The sequence below is a fragment of the Mercenaria mercenaria genome, chromosome 19 (assembly GCF_021730395.1).
Source record: "Mercenaria mercenaria strain notata chromosome 19, MADL_Memer_1, whole genome shotgun sequence".
Lineage (NCBI taxonomy): Eukaryota > Metazoa > Mollusca > Bivalvia > Venerida > Veneridae > Mercenaria > Mercenaria mercenaria.
This window is the reverse complement of record NC_069379.1, coordinates 18,218,931-18,238,019: the sequence shown is the minus strand read 5'-3', so window position 1 is coordinate 18,238,019 and position 19,089 is coordinate 18,218,931. Positions and strand designations below refer to the sequence as shown.

Below are 19,089 nucleotides of genomic sequence, written 5' to 3'. Positions count from 1 at the left end.
ACGTGGTCTCATAATGGGGAACATTAGTGCCAAAACAGGATTCGTTTCAGATTTTTAAGGGTAATTTACATACCGAAAAGAATATTGGAGGAGGTAGAGTGTTTTCGAATTCAAATTTGGTTGGTCTCACTCATATACAATGTAGTACAGCACTGATAGATGTTTTGAAAAATGCTGTTACCAACATCGGTGCACAAACGCATACAAGTAAACGAGTAAAACTGCGTAATACGACTTTAAACTACATAGCTATAAATTTACCTGCTGACAGCATTTTAACTGTTTCACGTATACATTCATATTTAGGAAACGCCCATGTTCCGTCCGTATCACAGTGCCTCATTTTACTTCCTTCAACGGAAAATAGATAATAAAAGCAAGCTGGATCTGAACAAGCAAACTTTCTTGAATATTAATGCATTAAATTGAATATATTACATGAGTTTCTTTCATATTGACTTTTAAAGGAGTTCAATAAAAATATAAAAAATGAGACATAGTCGATCAATTTAACATATTTATTCAAAGAATGTATTTAAGCCAATGTAGAGTGACACGAATGTAATATTCTCTTATCACATGTTATCTTTTTTGCTAAAACTTTGAAATTCCTTCTTTCTTTACCATTTATAGAAAGTCATTTTGAGTAATGTTTTTTTTTTATACATAAAACGACATTCTAGCATAAAATTGCTGTTCTTGTCATTTTTCGGGGGTGTTTTAACAGGATAGAAAACGTGGTTTTACAGAGATTCTCGCGCTTACGTGCTATTAAAACTGATTTTATACATGCGCGTTCCGTGGCAAAGCGTAAACGTCATTCTGACTGTAATTCAAAAGGGAATGATGTCAACGTAAAAAACAGCGTATTCGTGGAAATTTAATGACGATGAGTGACAAAGTATTCATTTATCAGTTTTTACATGTTTTATGCTAGAATAGCGTTAGCGCATGTTCATTTCGTGTTATAACAACTTCAGAATCCTTCGGGATACGTTGTTACCCTCGCCCTACCTGGCTCTACCTGGCTCGGGCACCAACCAGTCCCTCAGGATTCTGCAGATGTTATAACACGAAAAAAACTTGCATTACTCTTACATCAACGTAAAAATGGTTTTACACTGGAGTAATACCATACACCAAAAATTACGTTATTTCATTCACACGACGTAAAATGCATGATAAATGTTTGTAGAAAAAAAAGAATCATTTATTACAGTTAGTTTTATCAAATTAACTGTAAATAAATTAATTTTCGTTGGCCAATACCGCTATTTTTCGAACCAAAAACTCTCTTTGATATATAAGGTCTAAAAATAGAACTGTGGTTTTCTATATCAAACGCTATTTAAATCTAGGAAATATCCTTTGGTCAGTTTAGTCCAACACTATAGGCAAACTCCCATTCGCAATGCGTTTTGACTTCCATCAAGAGAATATCGTAATAACAAAACCAATATCAACTCTAATGAAGTCATTTATATGACGTTACATTTCTGGCGTTCCATTCAAATTTTTAGTAACTTCCTATAGGTGATATGAATTTTTCGTTTTGAGGGAAATCCTGCCACGATCACAGTTGTCTATGCGCTTATTGATAAGTGCCTTCAAAGCGTTCGTCTAATGATACAGAAAAACAACGAAATAAGGTCTCCAAATATTTGGCACAATTTCGGAGGATGATCTTCAGTCTTTATAGGCAAACATGGCTCTGTCTGTGCTATGTCTATATCTTACTGATGTTAATATGTTACTTCTTATTTATTATTTCAATTAAATTAATCATTAAACCATTTATGTTGATTTTCCTTTATATGTAAAATATATGCCCGTTGCAATATAAACCTCGGCCGGAGAGCCTTGATCAATATATCTTGGGTATACGAACGGCCTCAGAAATGCAATATCATATCACAATCAATGGCCAAGGTATTAATTAATATAATATATAATCAAACAATTATTGATATTTTACAATGTACATGTATTACAATAAGAAATATGAGCCGCGCCATGAGAAAACCAACATAGTGGCTTTGCGACCAGCATTGATCCAGACCAGCCTGCGCAATCCGCGCAGTCTGGTCAGGATCCATGCTGTTCGCTTCAAAGCCTATTGCAATTAGAAAAACTGTTAGCGAACAGCATGGATCCTGACCAGACTGCGCGGATGCGCAGGCTGGTCTGGATCCATGCTGGTCGCAAAGCCACTATGTTGGTTTTCTCATGGCGCGGCTCATATAATTACTCATAAGGAGACTACGAGTTACAGGTATGTAAAAGTTACCAGTGAAATTTGTTTTACAATCGTAGATTCTGGTTTTTCCAGCTGCTATTTCATTCCAGACAGTACCTCTTGAGTCTGTGTCTTCCGAACACTTCTTATCACCTGTATACAATAACGCAGATGAAGCACGTATTTAGGAGAACAATACAAATACGAAACGAAGTGCCTAGCTTTAATATTAAAAACTTCGTATTTCAGATCTTTATAAATGGATTCATTCGAAACGACGTATAGGGTGACGTTAATATTTATTCACTATTTCGTGATATGACTGACAGATTCTATGCACCTAAAGGATCTGTTTACAGATTTTATTATTCACATCTAATCGAAGAACTGTTAGGCAATCTACTTAGAATAGTTGTAAATAAGTGTCTTAGTTATGTTATTTAATCCGATTCATTATAAATTCGTGTATGATACCAATAATCATTTTTGACATCATTAAGTTTGTTTGAAGATATCATAAAAGAACTAAAATAGATATCTATAATTATATTATTTCATATCTAATTCAGTAAAATGATATTTTTAATCCTATTTATGACATCATTAAATGTTTACTTTGATATCACAAAAATAATTTTGGTTCATTGATAGATTTACGGATGTCGCAAAGTAGAACAATTTTGTGGCTTACAATATTTTGAGTTTCTAATATCTTAGAATCCATTTAATTAGACTTTAGGTAATGGAATGGCCAGCACCTCTCTCCCTCTCTTTCTCTCTGAAAATGATCTGGATTCTTAATGAAGCCATAAAAACCGTATATTACAATATTACTAGGATAATCAAATATCTCAGTACACGCCATAACATCACTAGTTGAACAGCTCGATATTTGTGAGTTCTCCGTTGTACCAACACCATTAATTCCTTTGTTATCAAAATCTGACATTGGCATGAGGTCAGCTGTGGTTCTTCTATGTAGGACAAAGACTTAAAATTATGCTAGTAAATAACAGTACTAACCTTCTTGTGCACAGTCTGGTTTCATATTGCTCCATTTGCCACTTGGACCACAATTACGTGTTTCATCACCAACAAGATTGAAACCTACATCACAACTATAACTTGCCGTAACACCAAATGTTGTTCCCTTAGATATGTTTACTGCTCCGTTTGTTGGATTCTCTAATTCGCCGCAATCTTAAAACGCAATATATCTTTGTTAATAACGATTTACATAGACTATTACTATACATGCGTCTCAGTTATGTGAATTTTGGACTAACCCACACATTTCAGGCGAAAATAGTTTCTCTCAAAAATGCATAAAAAGTTAGTACTCTGTAAGGTACTTGTGGTACAAACTTATTAACCCAAGATTTCAGCAAAATACTCTTATAAATAACTAAAAGTATTGCGCAGAAGGTAGTAAACCGTTGCAACGCTTTGGAAACGATGCAGAAAATTTACATTATTCTTGCATGTTTTAACAAGATTTAACTTTTATTTTCACTCACTTTATCATTTTTCAGTGTCAACTTGGTGGAAGTAAACATGATGAAAAATTTCAAACAAACTGTGACAAAATGTTTAGAAATATTTGTATTTTTCACTGTTTACATATTAGGAATGTGGCCACGCCCCAAGTCTCAGAGGAGATGTTATCCTAAGAAAATGCTACAGACGAAGGGTACTATTTAGTCAATTTTAAACCGTTGATTTCCATTTTTCCTTTAAACATTTTTTTTTTGTAAAAACTGCGGTATCAATTTTTCATTGCTATGCACGTTTTTTAGAAAATACACAAGGCCAAAAAAAGTGTATTTCCTGCTTCAGAAAGTTTGATGGTCCCTTCGGTAATTTCAGGGATGGTTTTACAGACTAAAAGTACATTTCGACAAGAAAATACATACAAATAGAATCTAACTCTGACCTATTACAACGGCTGTCAATTGCGTACTTTTAGTACTTCGGAAGAAAGAAGATCGAGGTTTTGTGAGATTGATTTTATAAAAAAATTCCTTTCATTTACTTGCAGTCAATAGAGTGAACAGTGTCTAAATTATCGTATTGTGTCAAGTTGTATTTCCTTTTATATGAGTTTTTTGCTCTGTTCAAAAGGAAAGCCGCCAGTTAACTGTACCTGTATGTATTTGATTTCATTGTACAATTATAGTTTTCATATGTTAAGGGATGACTTCGAATCAATTGCCAACCACAGCCGTGGATTCGAAAATTCACCTTGGGTGTAGAATTCTCTCATGTGAGAAAACCATCCAGCTAATTTACAAAAGGTCAGTGGATCAGTGACATATAACCATCGAGGAGTATTCATACATATCTAATACATTTTATAATAAACTTAAATTTCATAAGGTCTGGACTGAAAATATTTACCAATCTTTTCACAAATCGGAATCTCCCAACTTCCTGTTTCAAGACATCGTATAATCTTTAGGCTATTATTATAACCATTTTCACAGGCAACATAAGCGACAGCGCCATACCTGGTGTTTCCATCCTCGTTTAATGTTACAGTTGCCATTGTTATATCTGGTACTGATTTACAATCTATAAAAGTACATGTATCAGAGATAGGTTAGTAGCAGATTGTGTTATGTACAAGCTCATATAAATTCTTATTACAATGAATTACTCTTGCTAGGCACTTGTAATTTGATTTATCAGTTTAAGACAAGGTCGCTACTGAATACAAGGTGTATCATATTTTATAAATATTGCGGAATTTCTTTATAACTGTGAGTGAAAGAAATATTTAGACGGTCACCGTTTATTATACAAAGGTTATCACCTATTATTTCACATGTTGAGATTTCCCACATCCCTGCTTTAGTGCACTTTATTATATCCACAGTCGCATTGTAGCCTATTTCGCAAGAAACATTAGCCAGGGCACCGTAGGTTGTATTTCCGTCCTCGAGCAATGTCACAGTTCCATTTGGGATATCCGATAAAATACTACAATCTGAAGTAAAGTGTTACAACAATACGATAAAACACATCATACTTAAAACGGCAATAACCGTTTTGTATAAAGAATTTCAATTTATTCTTTTATGCAAGTATAACGCATAGATTCATTCACAACAATAAACGCTATTCTTATGAAATTCTTAATAACAAGAGCTGTCTCCATAGGATGACACATGCCCCCGATGGCACTTTAAATGAATAGTTATGGCCGATGTTAGAGTTTAGGACCTTTGACCTACGGAGCTGGGTCTTGCGCGCGACACGTCGTCTTACTGTGTCACACATTCATGCGTAGTTTTTTTAAAATTCATGCATGAATGACAAAAATATGGACAGACACGCCCATCAATGCACTATCATGAAAAATGACCTTTAACGTCTGAGTGTGACCTTGACCTTTGAGCTACGGACCTGGGTCTTGCGCGCGACACGTCGTCTTACTGTGGTACACATTCATGCCAAGTTATTTGAAAATCCATCCATCGATGACAAAGATATGGACCGGACACGCCCATCAATGCACTATCCTTTAATGTCTAAGTGTGACCTTGACCTTTGAGCTACGGACCTGGGTCTTGCGCACGACACGTCGTCTTACTGTGTACACATTCCTGCCAATGTTATTTGAAAATCCATCCATCGATGACAAAGATATGGACCGGACCGAAATGCGGACGACCGACAGACTACAGATCACACGGACAGACGTTCAAAAACTATATGCCTCCTTCGGGGCATAAAAAGGACCACAATGGAAATATTTTGTGTCATCCTAAATTTAATGTTGTGACAATGGTTATAACATTCTTTCACTAGTTTTAGGTGCAGTGGGAATATCTGTCGAGGGCTAACTGTTAGGCGTAACGAGGCCTGCGAGTTACCGCGTAAACAGTTTCCCGAGAGCCAGGTATTTCTATATGCACTTACAGCCAGTGATCGAATCTTTTTCTTGCATTACATATTCAAGAAATTCTTGTAAACATAAAAACAATCGAACGTCTTTCTTGTTAGAACTATTCTTATATAGCAGCGCATTTAAACAAACCGCGGGAAACCAACGTCCGTAAACAGGAAAGACGTCATAACGTTTCAAAGACAAATGGCAAAACTTAGTTCCGTTTTTGTTTTATCAGTTGCAGAGTAACGTTATAATTTTTTTTGACAAAATAACTTTTTTTTGAATCGAGAAATATACTACCAGGAACAAAGAGGACCTGTCAAGGTATTGTATTTCTATTCCGTTTTATGAAATAAAATATAAATTTCTACATAAATCATCTACAAATATGTAGTTCGTAATACATCATTTACAGCACTAGAGTCATCTTACACCCCGGGGTGTAAGATGGATTTTTCCAGCACCGGTAAAAATACCGGAAATCCCCGTCTGGTATGCAAGAATAATATCTCTTATTTTTCCTTCTAATTATATACACATATTTTTAATCAAATCTATTAATTTGAATGACATATTTGACTGTAAATCTCTTATTAAAGCAACTCTTTATAATAATCTTAATTACAGAACTTGTAGCTAGTTTTATCTGTGTTAATACCATTTATCATTTAATGCAGTTTAACTTCCATCTTTCTCTTCTGTTGCCAAACCTGCTTTATTTTGTTTTATACATGTATATTATGCACCATGTTATAAAATGTTGAAAAATAAAATAAATGAATGAAGAAAAAAAAAAAAGAAAAAAAAAACTTCTTCCTGGTGTATCGGCATTAGCCAATGGCTGTACAGTTATCAGACTATGGGAAAGTTTTGAAATTGTGATAACAACCGTTTCAGTATACCGATTTACAACAAACAGTATCTGCAATATAGTATAAAATTTATGATCTTTTGATGATATATCAGGTGAATGCTAGATTATTAATGCGTTGAAAGTAGACACCCCTATTAAATAAGTTTGCCGTTTAAAAGCGCTACTTTATCAAAAGAAAGGACATATTATTAAAAGGTTTAATTTAACACCTTAGCATAGCATTTATATTTTAATTTTTAGATGAAAAAGCATACAGTCACTTTCTTTTCGCATTCTTTACGATTTTTTTTTTCAATTCCTTAAAAGTCCTAAAATTCATAATTAATAAACAATATTCATAATAGTTTTCCCTGTATAGATCTTCCATTAATATTATTTATACACATGCATTTTTTTCGTATGGGCTAAGAATTAAGAAATAATGTCTAGAGAAACCGTGTTTTAACGTTATTAATACACGGAAAGAGGTTTTACGTGCGTGGAATAATTTCACGAGGGCGTAGCCCGAGTGAATTATTCTGGAGATGCATAACCGATTTTAAGTGATTTAATTAAGGTAAAACACGATTTTGCTATATTATTTCGATTCTAATATGTCCTTTATTTAAAACAGTAGATGAAATATATTAGCGCTCTTTCTTTGTCGCAACAAAAACATTGACGTCACCGCATGTTTTAAAATGTGTCGTCATTTTAGCGTAAGCGTGTTTTAACAGAAACAAGCATTTTATAATTTCGGCAGCTTTTAAAGCACCTATGAAGTTCTATTTAAAGCTAGAGAACCTCGATAACACTTTTCTGCAAATATACACGAAAATAGAGCATGTTTTGGTAACGCGTTTAAACTAAGGATATTAAATGCTTTACAATTTACCGTCTTCACAGTGAGATCCGCCTTGTCCGTCTTCACATATGCACGAGTAACCATTCACGCCATCTGCACATGTTCCCCCATTGTCACAAGGATTTGACACACATTCGTCTATATCTGTAACATTAAGCTTGAGCCTGCTAAATTTCAAAAATGGACTGGTCCATCATTCAATTTGGGAAGTACCATTAATTATTCAACGGGTTGTTCACTGAAAATTTGCTGGCTGAAAAGATAGCAGTGCAGACCATGATCAGCTTGCACGGACGTGCATGCTGATCTTGGTATGCACTGGTCACAAAGGCAGAATGACTTGCCGTAAGGTTAATATTTTCATAAATAATATTATTGTGAAATAATTAGGAAATTGGTTGGAAAATTATACTTTTACTTGTGTATATAATCTGCATTGCGGTCGTACATAAATTTGATTTAGCTTCGCTTGTTTGTATTCACTAGGAGCAACAAAAGTATGAATTTCAGATTTAGAGATGATTAGATAAAATATTTTCTTTGTAATTCTCAATTCTAACACGGCCCGATCTATTTACAATTAAAAAAGACAGACACCGTGTGTTATTACACAACACACACAATTTGTACGTCACAACAACTCTTGACATGCGCATTGGTAGCCACTGTGCATATTCTCACAGGTTCCGTTTTGACACGGGTTGGATAAACAACTGTCAAGAGCTAAAGATATAGAACATATAAATTGGCAGTAAAAATTCAATACAGGTGTTTCAACATATTGAAATGATATAGTTCTACGGAATCCTGTTTCCGCCATCGACTTTTCGACCAGACAGATACGCGAAAACTTAAAATTAAGCATCTTATTTCAATTTTACGCGCTATAAATGTACTGCGAAAAGTCGAAAACTTTAAGTTTTTAACACGACAATTGTCGTGCAAACGTCAACTTCTCGATCTAGAATCAAGCGTCAAAAGTAGAAATTTAAAAGCCTTAACTTCAACATCTCGCATCTCGCGTAAAGATGTCACGCGAAAAGTAGAAATCTTGAAGTTTTTGACCCGAGAATTGTCTTGCAAACTTCAACTTGTCGACGCGTAATCTAGCGCGAAATGTTGAAATTAAGTGGCCTATCTTCTACTTTTCGTGCCAGCTCTTTGGTCGATAATTTCGCGATATTATCGTTTAAATGTCGACTTTTCGTTCTAGGACTAACTAACTAATCCGAACCCTAACCCTAACTAAACTAAACAAAGTTACCCTAACCCTAACCCTAGAACGAAAAGTCGAAATTTAAGCGATAATATCGCGAAATTATCGACGAAAGAACTGGCACAAAAGTAGAAGTTAAGACTTAAATTTATACTTTTCACACTACAAATTCAGTTGATAAGTTGACATTTGCACGACAATTGTCGCGTTACAAACTTCAACTTTTCAATTTTTCGAGGAAATATCTTATCACCAGAAGTTGAAATTAGCTCTCTTATTTTTTACTTTTCGCGCTTGATTCTAGGTCGAAAAGTTGACGTTTGCACGACAATTGTCGGGTCAAAAACTTCAAGATTTCGACTTTTCGCGGTAAATTTATAGCACGAAAAGTTGAAATTAGATGCTTAATTTCAAGTTTTCGCGTATCTGTCTAGTCGAAGAGTCGATGGCGGAAACAGGATTCCGTAATAGTTCCGTTCCAAAAATAATATAGCTCCGAAATATAGCAGAATCACTTCACACATTAGTCATTTTACAATAGCAGTGTATTGGTGTCCGGTACACCAATCTTACAGAGTCGAAATAGAGTCTGACCAATCATAAATCATGTAGTGTATAAGGTTAAGTATTAACCCTTCTAAATTTCTAAAATGAACTGGTCCATCATTCAATTTGGGCAATACCATTTATTATTCTAAGGGATGTTCACTGAAGATTTACCGGCTGAATAGCGTTCAGTGCAGACCGTGATGATCTTGGTCTGCACTGGTCGCAAAGACAGAATCAATTGTCGCCAGCAGGCTAAAGGTTAAACGACTGCTATCTTAGCTATGACACCTTGAAAATATGGATCATTAGTGTTTCAACTTACAGCTTTTCTCACATATATAGTGAAATCTGTCTGAACAAAGAGCATCGTTCCACGTGTCCGGTTCTGTCCACAAATGGCCACAGTGTTCACCACCACAACAGTTATTAGGTTCGCCAGGTCCCCAAGAAGAGAATTCTATGATTTTTCCACTGGTCACCCATTTCCAGATACCTTCATTGTCTCTATCCGAAAGGCCAATGTAATAATTATCTGATAAAACAAAATCAGATCAATCATTGCCCTTTTTCAAACTTACTAATACTAATCATATTATAAATGAGCCGCGTCATAAGAAATCCAATCCATTTGCGACCGGCATGGATCCAGACCAGCCTGCGCATCCGATCAGGATCAGAATCCATGCTGTTCGCTTTCAAAGCCTATTGTAATTAGAGAAACCGTTAGCGAACAGCATGGGTCCTGACCAGACTGCGCACTTCGAAGGAGGGCAATTAATTTTCAAACTAGAAGATGCCCATGCACACCCCCCATGCATAGTCGTAATAGGCAAGAAGTCAATAGAGGATAGGAGCGAAAGACAAAGAGACACTAATGGTTGGCTGCAATAAGGATCATCTATTTGGCATGTAACCCTATGAAGTTTCAAGATTCTGGGACATGTGGTTCTCAAGTAAACCGTTTTCCATGTTCAGGCCCCTGTGACCTTGACCTTTAATCAAGTGAACCTAAAATCAACAGGGGTCATAGATCTAATTTGAATGTCCAATCATCCTATGAAGTTTCAACATTCTGGGTCAAGTGATTTTCAAGTTATTAATCAGAAAGAGGTTCTCTATCTTCAGGCCTCTGTGACCTTTCCCTTACGTCAAGAGACCCCAAAAATAGTAAGGGTCATCTACTCTGTAATTCCTATCATCGTGATTGAAGGTTCTGGGTCAAATGATTCTAAAGTTATTGGTTAGAAACTGTATTCCATGTTCCTGGTTCCTGTGGCCTTAACTTTTGATCAAGTGATTCAAAAGTCAATAGGGGCCATTTACTTTGCATGTCCAATAATCCTATGAAGTTTCAACATTCTGGGTAAAGTGGTTCTCAAGTTATTGATCAGAACCGGGTTTCCATGTTCAGGCCCCTGTGACCTTGACAGGTAATTTTTGTTTTATTTTTTTCAAATGAGATCTCATCTCGGTAAAAGCAGGCTATGAATATATTATACATAAATTACATAGATAAAAGCCACTTCAGAATAGTTCTTAAACTAAATTTAAAAGCAACCATAAAAGAATATTTACAATGAAATTAAAGTGTTATAATTCTATTTTAAAACAACCAAAACAACTACTACTGTCTCCAATATCAGCAAACATCACGATCTTTAGGTTGCATTCAGTCATTTTTCAGCTGTAGATTAAATTAATAAATGTAATATATTCCATTCAACAAATGTGTAATAGAGTTCCGCTTAAGCCTGTGCTAGGGGGCGTAAGAGGTGTTACACATTTCATTACCTCTCATGAACAGACTCATTCAAACCGAGCCTGCATTCTATGCTTCCAAGGGATCGTTTTAAGAATTTTATTGCTAAAAATGCAAATATTGAAAACCAAACTTGGTTTGAATTGTTTCTAATAGTTTCATTGCAGCATAGAATGCAGGCTCAAATAGAAGTGCATATATTCGTATTTTCGGGAAACAGGCACGAATTTTTCGCCCCCTCCGATAGTTAGATGTTTCCTGATCATGTGACTAAAACAAGAAATTGTGTGTTGTTATAATAGTAAAATTTCGATTGATTTTCTAACAGGAACTGATTTTTTATTTAAAAATGTTTACAAAAGACGCAACTTGGTTTTAATACCGATTATATATAGAGCTGAAGTATCATTTTTGTTGGTTATTTATAGTTTATCTTGGTCACGTAATAAAGAATTGTTTTGGTCATGTGATCAAAGCAAGCATGCTCATTTTCATACGCTTTGTTTTTGTTATAAAATATAGATTACGACAAATACAATGTATATACTTAAGCAATGTATTTTTTGATAAACTTGAATCTGAGAAGCTTTCTGAAAGTTAGACAGACTTGAATTACGTAAACTTTATGGAGGACATGGAACTACTTGTTCTTCGGTTTCGGATAAGACACAACGACCGTAAATTGGTAGTATGCTAAATCTGTGGACACGCTTCGCTGCCCACAAAAATGGAATAGTGTTTAACTTAGGACGTTTACCAGAACAAGTCAACGAATTGACGTAATGCTGATGTCACAATGCTCAAGTGGTACTTACTGCCATAAGACGTAGAAGTAACAACCGAAGCAAGAAATGCATTTTCTTCCGCATCCTCGATTTCAACAAGATGACTTTGTAACTGAATACACTGAGCCTAAAATTTATTTTATAAAACGTTGTAAAACTTACTTAAATGAACCCAAATGTGCAATAACAGCATGGTGCATTTTTTATTAGTTGATATGTTGGCACTTTTTTTTTTAAAGTATTTGCAGTCGGTGCAAAATATTACAACCAGTCGTGCAAAATACTACAACCAGTCGTGAACATGTAATGAACGTAATATTGTAAACGATGTTTCTCATTACAGATCTGGTGCAGTCGTTCAGCGCATGTCACAAATGCATTATTATCGGAGCGCACGGCAAAAATACGCAAATTAATGCATGTCCGCACGCATTTAGTGTATTATATGTAAAATACTGACTAAAGGTTAGGGTTAGGATTACCAGGTTTAAATATATATAAATAAAAAAATAAGATAAAACAAAATCAAATCGCATGAATCCGTTGTATATACTGGAGTCTGTAATATATTACAGGCGCACCAGATCTGTTTTGAGTCAAGTCAACTATGAAAATAGCTCTATAGTTGCGATGTTTACTGATTTGCTTGAATTATGGCTAAATGGCCGCACGAACGGGAAAGTGGTGATACTGCAGTTGTTCAATGTAACGAAATATTTAAAACTTTATTTTCAAATGCACAGACCCTCTTGTACGTATCTGAGTATATTCTCAAAATACATACAGAATGTAAGGGCGCATTTATTATAATACTTACAACAGCGTCATCCCAGTCCAGCTCGTCCGTACTGAAATAATAACACGAGGACTCGTAACTTCTCCATCCTTCTTGACAATCAGAACCTACACAAAAAATAATTGCCCTTCACCACGTGACTTTCATGAACATTATTTCGACGAAAAGTTAAGTTACAGCGGAAAGCGAAAACAATTCTTAAGCAAACGCTTGGACTTATTTTTAAACCAACACAAAATAAACGTGCAATTTTTGTTTTATTTTATTTAATACGTAACTATGTATTAAAATAATGTAATGGGTTTACAGTGATTCGTGCAAAATTTAGCTGATATATATATTGAAATCTTAGCTTGGTGTTAATGAATATACTTTTAAAACAGTAATCAAATCAATGTTATTGTATTCTGTTAAAATCAGGCCTAGTACAATATACACCCCGCGTAAGACATGATTTCCTTGCCTTTCTAGAAGCGACAGACACTCATTTCCCGGTAGCAGATCACCCGGGGAAAAGAAAAAATTAACACGCGCATTGTGACGTCACAAGCGTGAAAAAGAAAAAAAATACAAAGCTCAGTTTCTTATTCCCCGCTGTCATTGATTTGGCGGAACCACTATTCTTCAGATGTAGGTTTGTTAGACCGTTGTTTTATCAAAACGGAGAGACAGCAGCGAATTGTTGGGTATTACCTGTGCTTTCACGCAGACGTGGTAGATATTTTTTCTTGCCAACCATACATATCATTGCAAAATTTTCAACCAAGTTATAAAATAACAAGACCTACGCAAAGCGGTGCAATAAACGCTATAAGTTCTAGATGAGAGGAGGAAGTAACATTTTGAGGATTTGTTCATTTGTTTATCGGGAGGGGTTTGCGGGGTTGGGGGTACACGTTCTAAATCTTAAACAGAAACAGTAACAATGATGGAATGCCATGACACAAGAAACTGAATGTGTATTTTGTTTCCTTTTTAAGGGGTGGGGTGGGTGGGAGAGAGGGTTTTGGGTCTGATGGTTGGTGGCTAATGTCTTTGGGAGAGTGATTTATGTGAATTGTTACAGTTCTCAAAACAAATCATAACCCCAATTATCTTCCACGTTTAAAGTCAATGTCTTAAATAGATTTGAAGTTGTGCTTGGAACAAAAGTACAAAGGACAGATGTGAGGTTCATTTGTGGCCTCGACCTTATGGGCTAATATAGGATCTGCCTATGCACGGAATCTTAGAGATAGTTCTCGTGAACTCTTACCCCGCTAAATTTCTATTATATATAATAATGAACTCGTACATCTTTCAATTTGGACAATACAATACTTCTTTACTCAATATATCCCTCGTATTTTTCTCAAATTGAAATACCAGTCCTAAAATAGGTTTTAGATTTAGCGTCAGCAGCATATCAAAGAGACTAATATAACAATCGCAGACTTAGTATGCTCAAAGTTATAATCAATCAAAAAAAGAACTACGTGTTGTTTTTGAGACAAATTTCGAATTCCACAATATCATTTAAAAGCCTGAAAATATGAGTAAAACTAAGAGAATGTAGTTAACGCCACGTTTCATACAAAACATCATAAACAACAACAACTACAGCAGTAAATTAAGTGCAAAACTGTTCAAGTGTAAATCGCTGAACTCATGATAGCAATATTTTAATACAGCACCATGTGGTGAATGCGGGATATTTTGACAGATGACGACAATGTCTTGGTTATTTAATTCGATTTGTTAATGAAAGGCAATTACCTTTCAGGAACTCCAGATTTGCAAGGTAAATGAAATCTCGGACGCCAAAGTCAGTAAGTTAATCATGTAATTAGGTACATGTACATTGAATTTTATAACACAATGCCATAAATAGTAGAGAAGGTAGTGTGCATACTCAGACACCATCAGAATTTTGAGATACCATACCATTGTAATGTTTTGACTAGGTTTTGCAATCTATTTTGGGTATTTCTTTCAGAGGTTTAAGATTTAAAATGATACACAAAAACTGTACATTTTATGAATTATAAAAGTCAGACAAGACTGTCAAATCTTCATTAGCTTGAGGATATGAACATGTACACATCAGTGCATCCTTAAGTGGGCAGGAAGTTAGATAATGTGTCTGCTGTGTTTTCTTGTATTGTCCAATATAAACTCAGTGTCCGCTGTGATTAGAGGGAGCAGCTCAGGTGACGGGCTAGGTGCATGGCCCCGCTCTCAGCAGCTGAAACTCACTTATAATCGTTACATGCTAGGTTAAAAAAAAAAAAAAAAAAAAAAAAAAAAAAAAAAAAAAAAATATATATATATATATATATATATATATATATAACAGAGGAATGTTGTTAATAGAGTTATAAACAGAACTGTTTTAAAAGGCTGATTTAACATTGATTATATCTTTGAAAACCGACAGAAAATTTATAAGTAACTGTGCATTTCTCTTCGTAGGAATAAGAAATGTTAGAACTGTCAAAATGGTGTTGTGTTTTAAAAATAGCTTCAGGCTACTACAATATTACGTTACACCATACATTATAAATATTCATGTTTATATGTCGCGTAAGTGAAAGAAGACGGATTCATCCTATAATGATAATGAAGTAGTAGAAAAAAACAACTTATTATATCGCAAAATTAATATATCGCAAAATTACGAAATCGCATACTTATAACATCGCAATGTTGAAATATCGCAAACTTAAAATATCGCAAACTTATGATAACACAAATCTATAATATCGTAAACTTTTTAAATTGCAAACTAATGATATCGCAATATTATTTCATTGCAAACTTATGATATCGAAGATTTATATCGCAAACTTATCAAATTGCAAATTTAATGTATTGCAAACTTATCATATCGTAAACTTAGGATATGGCTTATTTATGATATCGCAAACTTATTATATTGCAAATTTAAGATATCGCAATATTGTTGCCTTGCAAACTTATGATATAATTGCAGATTTATGTCGCAAATTACAAATTTAATATATCGCAAACTTATTACATTGCAAACTTATTATATCACAAACTTATTATTTCACAAAATTATTATTTCGCAAATTATATCGCAAACTTATTATATTACAAACTTACGATGGTGTTAACGCAGACGTAGATAAATATCACAAAATAAAGGAATAATAAAGAAAGGGGTTTTTATAATGAGAGTATAGTCAACATATACTCGAAAAATAATATTCTTGATGAATCACATCTGAATGTGTTTCACACATTATTTCGTATAACTGATTGTGTCTATTTAGTGACTTAGTATACCTGGTTTAGAATGTTGAAACATTTACTTATTAATTGCACATTTATTATACCTTAAACTTATGCTATCTCAATATTAATTTATACATCTTATTTCAGAAAGAACAAAAAAGTCCATACTGATACCATCAGAAAGGAAGTATATATCTTTACTGATACAGACATATTGCAACTCATCTTCCATCTTACTATCGTCAAATACACATGATATAATAAAGTAATTAATTTATTTATTTTATTTTATTTATTTAATTAAAAAAGGGTGCATGTCGTAAATTGTACAATACATAAATAAATAAAATTTATAAATAAATAAATAAATAAATAAATAAATAAATAAATAAATAAATTTATTTAATTAAAATAGGATGCATGTCGTAAATTGTACAATACATACATAAATAAATAAATAAATAAATAAATAAACAAACAAACAAACAAATAAACAAACAAATAAAACCAATAAAAAACGGACAAATAAATTATTATAAATAAATAAATAAATAAAACAAACAAATAGATAAATAAACGAAAAGAAAAACATACCGCGCAAAAATCATTCTACTGATGCTAGATAGGAAAAAACACTTATTCTGTTTAATATTATTAAATATATATCTTGCACAGTCATTTAGAACAACTTTTCATACTAGTATGTTTTTAATCTCAAAATCTGCTGCGTTTCTTATTAAGAGAAACTTTAAAGTCTTACGGGACTGTAATTATCTAAGTATTGTTATATGAATACAGCGAAATGTTTTTACTTTGTTTACATTATGATAATATTTCTTTCTACATACATTATGTTTTCTTCGAATTATTACCACTGAAAAAAAAAAGAAAATAAGAAAAAAACAAAAAATAAACAAGAGGACAATGATGGTCCTGAATCGCTCACCTGTCCCCACATGACCCAGTTTTGAATTAAGTATGACGTCATTTTTCTATTATTTGACAAAGTGACCTAGTTTTTGAGCTCATGTGACCCAGTTTTGAACTTGACCTAGATATCATCAAGATAAAAATTTTGACCAATTTTCATGAAGATCGATTGAAAAATATGGCCTCTAGAGAGGTCACAATGTTTTATATTATTTGACCTACTGAACTAGTTATTGATGGTACGTGACCCAATTTCAATTCTGGCCTAGATATCATTAATGTGAACATTCTGACCAAATTTCATGAAGTTCCATTGAAAAGTATGGCCTCTAGAGAGGTCACAAGGTTTTTCTATTTTTAGACCTACTGACCTAGTTTTTGAATGTAGTTGACCCAGTTTCAAACTTGACCTAGATATCATCAAGATTAACAATCAGACCAATTTTCATACAGATCCCATGAAAAATATGGCCTCTAGGGAGGTCAAAAGGTTTTTCTATTATTTGACCTACTGACCTAGTTACTGAAGGCATTTGACCCAGTTTTAAACTTGACCTAGATATCACCAAGATAAACATTCTGACCAATTGTCATGAAGATCCATTCATAAGTATGGCTTCTAGAGAGGTCACAAGGTTTGTCTATTTTTAGACCTACTGACCTAGTTTTTGACCGCAGTTGACCCAGTTTCGAATTTGAACTAGGTATTATCAAGATAAACATTCAGACCAACTTCATAAAGATCCCATGAAAAATGTGACCTCTAGAGTGGTCACAAGGTTTTTATATTATTTGACCTACTGACCTAGTTTTTAAAGGCACATGACCAAATTTCAAACTTGACCTAGATATCATCAAGGTGAACATACTGACCAATTTTCATGAAGATACATTGAAAAGTATGGCCTTTAGAGAGGTCACAAGGTTTTTCTATTTTTAGATCTACTGACCAAGTTTTAGAACGCACGTTACTCAGTTTCAAACTTGACCTAGATATTATCAAGCTAAATATTCAGACCAACTTTCATACAGATCCCATAAAAATATGGCCTCTAGAGAGGTCAGAAAGTTTTTTTATTATTTGAACTACTGACCTAGTTTTTGATGGCACATGACCTAGTTTCGAACTTGACCTAGACATCATCAAGATGAACATTCTGACCAATTTTCATGAAGATCCATTGAAAAGTATGGCCTCTAGAGAGATCACAAGGTTTTTCTATTTTTAGACCTACTGACCTAGTTTTGGAACGCACGTAACCCAGTTTCGAACTTGACCTAGATATCATCAAGATAAATATTCAGACCAACTTTCATAAAGATCCCATGAAAAATGTGACCTCTAGAGTGGTCACAAGCAAAAGTTTACGGACGCACGGACGAACGACGGACGCTGCACGATCATAAAAGCTCACCTTGTCACAAAGTAAAATGTGGGCTAAAAAATAGTCTTTTTTTCTACACGCAGTAATTTTCGTCATATAAATCGTTTTTAATATCTGTATACATTTGTAAAGTCAAGTATATTCAAAACTGATTCTTTTTTATTACTAGCATAATATCAAAATAATAAATACTGACCACTGCAAAATGTCCAAATATTTATAAGATATACGTAAAACCATGTACTCCTTATAAGCAACATTTTTCTCCTGTACTGTAAAGTCCACAAATAACTGTGCATATAAAACAAATTTATGATTTGTCATTAAAGGTTCGCTTTAAATGGTTGGCAGTTTTAGCTTACCTGGACAGACTTAAACAAGATTCAAGATAATTTATTTGGGCAAAAAACATACAATATGTTCATTGCTGATCACGGAATATAAAGCTGCAATATGACGGTACAAAACAAGGTTTCAAAGAGTTAATAAATTGCAAAAGTATAAAAATAAAAAATAACAGGGTATAAGTTACATACAATAAATGTATGAAAATATACTATGAAGATAGTCGTACAATGATAAACTT

At 33.9% G+C, this 19,089-nt stretch overlaps 1 protein-coding gene across 1 annotated transcript; it reads right to left on the bottom strand.

Annotated features, from left to right (window-relative positions):
• Positions 1-241: 241 nt before the first annotated feature.
• Positions 242-18,806, bottom strand: LOC123541892 (E-selectin-like). Its single transcript, XM_053531201.1, has 10 exons — positions 18,700-18,806; positions 12,973-13,058; positions 12,186-12,282; positions 9,934-10,143; positions 7,877-7,990; positions 5,049-5,222; positions 4,634-4,807; positions 3,260-3,436; positions 2,288-2,389; positions 242-351 (listed from the first exon to the last, which is right to left on the bottom strand). Exons 1-10 carry the CDS (start codon positions 18,800-18,802, stop codon positions 242-244), a joined length of 1,347 nt encoding a protein of 448 aa, XP_053387176.1. The 5' UTR covers positions 18,803-18,806.
• Between the last annotated feature and the right edge of the window lie 283 nt (positions 18,807-19,089).